The sequence below is a fragment of the Physeter macrocephalus genome, chromosome 7 (genome assembly GCF_002837175.3).
Source record: "Physeter macrocephalus isolate SW-GA chromosome 7, ASM283717v5, whole genome shotgun sequence".
Classification (NCBI taxonomy): Eukaryota; Metazoa; Chordata; class Mammalia; order Artiodactyla; family Physeteridae; genus Physeter; species Physeter macrocephalus.
This window is the reverse complement of record NC_041220.1, coordinates 143,825,203-143,833,157: the sequence shown is the minus strand read 5'-3', so window position 1 is coordinate 143,833,157 and position 7,955 is coordinate 143,825,203. Positions and strand designations below refer to the sequence as shown.

The window sequence follows — 7,955 nt, the reverse complement described above, 5'->3', positions numbered from 1 at the left end:
CACAAGGAAGGAAAAGCTGTTACCCTGAGGGCTTTCTGGCCAAATGATGGCGGCCAACCGTCAGCTTCACTCACCACCAGGCCCCAGAAGAGGAACAGGACACTTTATACTGAGGTCTGCATGCCATTTAACAAGCAGCTCAGCTACTTTGTCCCTCTGAACCACGCAATGGCCACGGGAGACGGCCCACGAGGGGGGTACTGAAAAGGCCAGATGCACGACCGTATGCCTCTACTTCATTTTTGTTTTGTAACGTAAGGAAATTTTAAAAACCTTTAAGAGAAAAGAGGTGAGAAGGTAGTGCACTATATCGCTAGCAGCTGTTCTGAGGTAAAGGGATTAGAAAGAAAGTCATTTTTAATTTGTTACATTGGGTATTATCTGTATTTTTTTTCCTTTTATAGTTAAAAAGAATAGAAAAACAAACAAACTTGTTTAGAGACTAAAAAGATCCCGCTGGTAAAACATAGCACACCTTCAGCCCATCGACCAAAACAAAGTGGATAGGGCCTTTATGGTCGCAGCAGCTTCCCAGAGCGCCGCTGCCCCCCGCCCCCCTGCCCCGCGCCCCCAAACACCTCCAGGCACTTGAGCCGCTCCTGCTCCTCCCGGGCCAACTCCTCCTCCGTTTTCATCCTGTTCGAGGGCTGTGCTTTCATTTCAAAGCCGAGCTCACGGACCATCATGTCGTACGCGTCAGGCTAGGGCAGAAAGAAGAAATTTTTTTTTTAAAGAAAAGACCTGCATAACTAGCTTCCTGCACATCCCAGTCGTGGCTGGACGTCTTTACGGAAGAAGCTAAACCACGTCCTAAGTCTTTTCTTCTTGTGTGAGAGAAGCCTGTTCTAATCAGTCTCGAGGACGCCTTTAGGTCATATACAACTATTTGCTCCTCGAAAATTCTCAAAGTATATCTGCTTTAAGAAAACTAAACCTTGCTCGTCTAGGGATTAAGCCCCCCAAATGGGATTTTTGGGGAAGCAACAGTAAGGTCGACCCACAGATGTGCAGATGGCCACACGGCAAGGTAATCTGGTGAAATCCAAGTATTTTCTAGAAACCAGCAACTCAAACAAATGCACCTTCTCTGACAATTTAGACTAAAAGCAATGTGGTAGGAACCAAATATTGTCCAGAGGGAAAAATAAGTAAACGTATACATCAATACACATACCAAGTCTTCTCATACCAAGAAACAACCATTTTCTTTACTTTCATTATTCTGGAGTAAATAGTGAAGTAACTTTCAGTCTATTTCCACCCTGATGTAACACACGTCAGATACCTCAATATAAAAGTTTAACAGAACACTTAAGTCCTAAAAGGGAGAACAGATGTCTGGCTCCCCCCCTTCTGCAGAGAAAGGCTGGGTCAATGGTTGTGAGCCCAGGCTGCCTGTGAGGTGCCGACCCCACCTTGGGTTTCTCCTTTCCACCTCTGCTCTCGGATTTGGGTGTTTTACGGGCCAGGAGAGTCTGGATTTCTTTCCAATCTTGGTCTAGCTTCTCTGTGAGTTCAAGGGCGTCTTCTCGTTGAGCCTGTCTCTCCCTCTGGGGAAAAAGAACAGAATGCACCCCATTACTGCCGGCCTCCAGCAGACGTCCAGGCCCCACTGGACAACCGCTCAGCCTAACATGCCGACAGGAAAAGAGACCATGAGAAATTAGTATCTCAGGATCCCATCACGCAGAACGAATTTCCTGCTGTAAAACTGCTCTTCTAGATGCTCTGAGCAGTTTGCCGTTAGCAAAAGCAGTGATGTTTTGCGACTCTTGATACGTGCCAAAACACTAACCCTCCCCCAAAACCCAAACCACAAGAAACCATCAGAAGTACATGCTTGGGGCTTCCCTGGTAGCGCAGTGGTTAAGAATCCGCCTGCCAATGCAGGGGACACGGGTTTGAGCCCTGGTCCGGGAAGATCCCACGTGCCGCAGAGCAACTAGGCCTGTGAGCCACAACTACTGAGCATGAGCTCTAGAGCCTGCGTGCCACAACTACTGAAGCCGGCGTGCCACAACTACTGAAGCCCATGCGCCTAGAGCCCGTGCTCCACAGCAGGAAAAGCCACCGCAATGAGAAGCCCGCTCACTGCAACAAAGAGTAGCCCCCGCTCGCCGCAACTAGAGAAAGCCTGTGCGCAGCAACGAAGACCCAACGCAGCCAAAAATAAATAAATAAATAAATAAAATTTTTTTTTAAACCCCCGCCCGCCGCAACGAGAGAAAGCCTGTGCGCAGCAACGAAGACCCAACGCAGCCAAAAATAAATAAATAAATAAATAAAATTTTTTTTTAAAAAAAGGAAGTACATGCTTGATGAAACTTAAAATGCATTTTGTATTCCTGTTCAAAGCGAATGCTTTTATTAAATTCACAGAAAATATTAAATACAGCCTAAAAACGCACAGGGAGGGAAAACCTGAAACGCTTCAGCAGCGAGTCTTAGCGCTGCACTGCTCCACATCGAGAACGCTAACGGACGCACCTTCTCCTGCTTTGACTTGGCGATGAGCTCCTCAATCAGCTCTTGGCGTGACTTTGGCTGTTCCCCCTCCTCGCCTTGCTGTTGAGAGGTCTTCTTGTGAAGCAGCCCGCCACCTCCTCCAAAGTGGGCCGCCGTCAACTCGGCTGCAGACAGAGAGCAGAAAACCCCTCTGTGAAGCCAGGCCCGGCTGCGAAGTGGGTTTTGCAGTCGCTCTGCCAGCGTTTCTCCAGCACGGTCCTGAGAGCGGACTCCACGTGTAAGAGAAAACTGTCACCCACGGCCGGTGAGACTACAGGCACAGCCACGCAGACCCCCCAGATGAGCCCCTCCGAGAAAACCCAGAGGCACAAAAAGACCAAACGGCTGTGATCCAAGTGACCGGAAACACCAAGAACCTGTTTTCCAATGTGTTAACGTCTCACGGGAGATGGGCAAATGCCGCAACCCAGCTCGCACCTGAGTCCTAAGAGGGCGTGCCCAGGACCGGGGCCACCTCACACCCTCTCTGTGTCTCACAGAGGGTCCCGGGGGCAGGGGGCGGAGCCAGCAACTAGAGTCACTGATTCCTAGGCTGCCCGAGCTACCAGGGAAGAAGAGAGAAACAAAACACCGGGAATCATCGATTTTGGAATAGAAAGAAATTTTTTAAAAATCCCATTTCTTGGAAGAGAAAACAGAGGCTTAGACGCTAAGCAACTGACTTCAGATCTCATCCAGTAAGAGAAACAGCTCCTGCCTGTAGCCCTTTAACCCCGTCAGGCCCACACCCTGCCTCTGCGCCGAGCCCTCCGCACCTGCGTTCTGCCACCCCCATCATGCCTCCTTCTGGAAGCTGCTCTCGCTCCCCCTGCAGTGGACTCTGGCCCGATTTAAAGGCCAACACTCGCTCCTCTGGGCAGCAGCTCCCTCCTCCAGGGAAGGCTCTCTGCGGACTCGGGCCCCCACCGCCCTCCTGATGCCTCCCCCGGGCTGTCTGACAGGTACCCCAACCCCCTCTCATCCTGCTTCCTCTCCACCTCCCGCGCCTTGGCCTGCCCTAGCCAGCTCTGCCCTAGCCAGCTCTGCCCGTCCTTCCCCACTCAAGTCCCTCCGGCTCCCGTTCCTGAGTAAAAGCCAAAATCGTTCCCGTGGCCCCGGGGGCCCGGCCCACCTGGCTGTACCGTCGCCCCCTCCAGTTAGGCTCCCGGCTGGTCCCAGACCGTGACACCACCAGAGGCCTGCACAACCGCCACCTCCTTCGTGACCCCAATCAGGACCACCTGGCGTGTCCCAGACTGCCCCGACTTCATTTCCCCCACAGCACTTCTACTTCCGACCGGCCTGTGGGATTTAGTGATTATTTAGTTTATTGTCTGGGTCTCCCCAGAAAACTGAGCTGCCGGTAGATTTTACTCACTGCTATTTCCCCAGAACCAAGAGCACTGCCTGGCACATAAACCAGTATTTGCTGAATAAATGAATCAGTGATTCCTCTGCTTCCTGCAAAGTTTAGCATATTAGAAAACACTATCATTTAGCATTCTACTAATTCAAGATTGTTTACAATATTTTCTGAAAATAAAAATTTACAAAACATTAACTAACGAGGTGGTATTATATAAAAGATTCCAAAAAGGATTCTTGGAGAAAAGAAAAAAAAAATCCATCAGTGTGTTTATATTGATGATAGGATTTAATTAGAAAATTAGGATTGATTTTTAAGATGAAATTCTCCTAATCTAGGAGAACATATAAATTATGTAGTTGAACAAAACAGGATGTTTCCTAATGATTCATTTTAAAAGGTATGGCAAATATATTTATTTTCAAATGTGAGAGGTTACCGGGAAATGTGCAAGTCACCTGGATTCTTATGAGCTCATACTAAAGACAGAGGAGGATAGGAAACCTCAAATAAACAGTTGCGTCCCCAGGACCCAACACCTGGCAGAATGGGAATCCAACTGCTCCTCTAGTCAGCCAACCGTCACAGCCTATCGCACCAACGCGGCCGAGGCCGACACCGTGTGACGAATGACCAGGCCGCCCAACGTGAAGGTGCCACGGCAGTCCCCTTCGGTCACAGTGAAGGTGAACATGTTTAAAGCGAGGCGTGCATAAAAAGTCCTGAACAGCGGAAAGCGCGAAGAGAAAGGCCCTCAAGATGAGCTACGTTCCCTCCCCAACCACGAAGCCTCAGCCGAGTTGTGGTCCACCTCCCGGTGCTGTGGACAGAACAACGGGCCACCCTAACTCCTAGGCCTTCTGCCGCCCCGTCACCCAAATACCAAAAGGCAGTCGTGGGCTTAACGGCTTGGCTTTCCACACACCAGAAAAACCACTGAGTCAGTTTTAGTTTTGTGCAGCTTTGCTCTGAAGATGCCGAATAGAGGATGTTCTAACTTATAAGGATGCAAACTTACGACATGACGCCAACTTTATAAAAGGGCCCAAGATGATCAGACCTGAACCGAGTCCTCAGTTCAGTTATATATCCGTGTTAACTAATGCCACCGTTTAATCCGCTTTGTTATTATCTATAAATAAGAAGCTCAGGACTTCCCTGGTGGCCCAGTGGTTACGAATCCGTCTGCCAACGCGGGGGACACGGGTTCGAGCCCTGGCCTGGGAAGATCCCACATGCCGTGGAGCCACTAAGCCCGTGCACCACAGCTACCGAGCCTGCGCTCTAGAGCCCATGTGCCACAACTACTGAGCCTGCGCTCTAGAGCCCGCAAGCCACAACTACTGAGCCTGCGCTCTAGACCCGGCAAGCCACAACTACTGAGCCTGCGCTCTAGAGCCCGCAAGCCACAACTACTGAGCCTGCGCTCTAGAGCCCGCAAGCCACAACTACTGAGCCTGCGCTCTAGACCCCGCAAGCCACAACTACTGAGCCCGCGCTCTAGAGCCCGCAACCCCACAATAGGAAGCCCACACACCACAGCTGCCACAACTACTGAGCCTGCGCTCTAGAGCCCACAAGCCACAACTACTGAGCCTGCGCTCTAGAGCCCGCAAGCCACAACTACTGAGCCCATACGCCTAGAGCCCGTGCTCCACAAGAGAAGCCACCACAATGAGAAGCCTGCGCACCACCACAAAGAGTAGCCCTGGCTCACCGCAACTAGAGAAAGCCTGTGTGCGGCAACGAAGACCCAACACAGCCGAAAATGAAATAAGTAAATAAATAAATTTTAAAAAAGAAATTAAAAAGCAGCTCAATGTTACTTCCCCCACAAAACTGTCATAAGCAGTTCCAGAGTAAACAAAGACTAAAAGAACTAAGTAAACACTGTTAGTACACACATTGGGTCAGAACTGATAACAGTGGTAGCAAAGCACTGTGGGTTAGTACAGAAGAGGTGTCCTAGGGGTCAGTGACTCACGGGTTGGACAAATCATATTGTTTCTCTGAGCTCACGGGTAAAATGAGCTGGGGTGAAGTTCAAACAAGAGGAGGGATACTGAAGTGCTTTCTGTGATAGACAGAAGGCTGTCTGTCTATCTTATCCACATATGCACCTTCTTAAAGATCTACACCTGCCCCTTCTAGGTGTCCACAAGCAGGGCCGAGAGAACGTCAGTGCCAAGCAGACCGCCCCGACCCCAGGCCTCACCCGACAGCACGCCTCGGTCCTCGGCATCGCTGTCACTATCGACGATGTCGTTATGCTTTTCAATGTCTGCCAGAGACTGGCCGTAGTGAGTTAGTTCTTCATCCTCATTTAGGTTGTAGATGCTTTTTTTTTCGTGTTGTCGCTGACAGAATAGAAAAAATGAAAATCAGTCTCCTAAAATTTCCACATCCATTTAACATCAAAAGAAGAATGATTTTTTTCCCCATTTTTGTGCAATGTGACAATGTAGCTTTAAGATTATTCTGGGTCATTTGAGCAATGATTCGGATATAAAAAGAACCCACAGAAGGTAAATAAATCAACGGGCCACCCTAAGGCACTGGGAAATCGTGCAGCTCTACCCACCAGGAATGCTCCACAACCCACTCGACCCAGCTGAAGGCAGCAGTTTAGTCCAGAAGCCCAGGACGCGTCACTGCCGGGCACTCTGGTTACGATATTTATCCACCTAACTGGTATGTGCAAGAGGCTGCTTCCCCCTTGGTCTAGACAGGCAAGATACAGGACTGAAGACCCACCCACTGTGCACTCACAAAAGTATAAACAAACAAGGGGGAAACAGCTTTCTCTTTGTATTTGGCTTCTGTGTAAAACTACAGCAAAAGACTGTTTCCCATACCTGTTGTTCCAGAGCAAACCTCTTCATCATCTTCTCCTCCGGGCTTATGTTGCTATTGTATTCTCCAAAGCGTTTATCTCTAAATACGTTGGACTTATCCCTTTCTTTGTATTCCTTTAGCAAAGTTTGGGTGCGCTGAAAAACAGACCATAGAACAGTCTCTCACCGGTCCCGGCAACTCTGAGCTCTCATGGCCTGGCAGTCTTAGGCTCCAAAGGGGAGGTGCTTCCACAGGGGGACACAATGCTGGCTCTAATGAACTGGAAAATGCCATCTTCTACGCCTCAGGCCACTGAGACAAACAGTCCAAAAAAGGCCAATCTACTGGCTGGAAAGACCGATCTCAATTACCGAGGAGAAACTGGGTCGCTGCCATACAATGGCAGCAAAGAGGATGATGTCTGGAACCCAGGGGATTCTCTAGGGTGTGTGTTAGTACTTCCATGCCTAATGCCAAAGGTTAAAGTAAAATGACGGCAACCAAAAAAAAGCAGAACAATCAAGCAGAGGTCACTCCACCCAGGTGAAGAAGCCAGAGGAGTTCAGGTTCTAGCTGAGTAAGGGAAGCAGGGAACAATGAGCTGAGGGGCCATTTATGTCAATGACGACGTCACGATCAATTACAGACACAGACTGCAGCTGCACTGCCTATCTTCTCTTTGCTTGTTATATACGTGCCATTATTTGTATATACGGTCAGTCTTTGTTATTTGCAGATTCCGTATTTGTGTATTCGTCTATTGGTAAAATTTACATGTAGCCCCAAACCAATACTCTCCGCACTTTCTGGGTCATTCATGGACATGCGCGTGATGCCCAGGAGGTGCAGTCAAGAGTGAGGACTCAGAATCCCACCAGCTGCACCACTTCCCAGCGAGGACTTCGGGAAGCGCCTATGGCCTCACCTGTAAAAAGGAGAGAATGGCAGTTCCTACCTCAGGCTCTTAGGAGAAATGAGAAAACTGAGGCTTACGTGATAAAGGAAAACACGTCTATTCTGGAGCCCATGCGATCGCCACCCCCACACCTGCCCCCGCAAGCCTGCCCTGGGGTGTGTGATGCAGGGGTGCACCCGAGTCGGCTGTAAGTTTGTCTTGTCTACCGCTACTGCCAGCTCCTTGCAATAAGGACGATGTTTGATCCAATTCAAAGATCAATTGGGGTTTCCCTGGTGGCGAAATGGTTAAGAATCCGCCTGCCAATGCAGGGGACACGGGTTCGAGCCCTGG

At 49.6% G+C, this 7,955-nt stretch overlaps 1 protein-coding gene across 1 annotated transcript in view; it reads right to left on the bottom strand.

Moving 5' to 3' along the window:
• Positions 1–497: 497 nt before the first annotated feature.
• Positions 498–7,955, bottom strand: part of NOP14 (NOP14 nucleolar protein) — a 9,156-nt gene continuing 1,698 nt past the window's right edge. The window contains exons 2-6 of the mRNA XM_028492415.2: positions 6,727–6,861; positions 6,087–6,228; positions 2,488–2,630; positions 1,416–1,550; positions 498–701 (exon numbers count right to left, since the gene is read on the bottom strand). Coding sequence (XP_028348216.1) covers positions 513–701; positions 1,416–1,550; positions 2,488–2,630; positions 6,087–6,228; positions 6,727–6,861 — 744 coding nt within the window. The 3' untranslated portion in view covers positions 498–512. The remainder of the gene's footprint in view (positions 702–1,415; positions 1,551–2,487; positions 2,631–6,086; positions 6,229–6,726; positions 6,862–7,955) is intronic.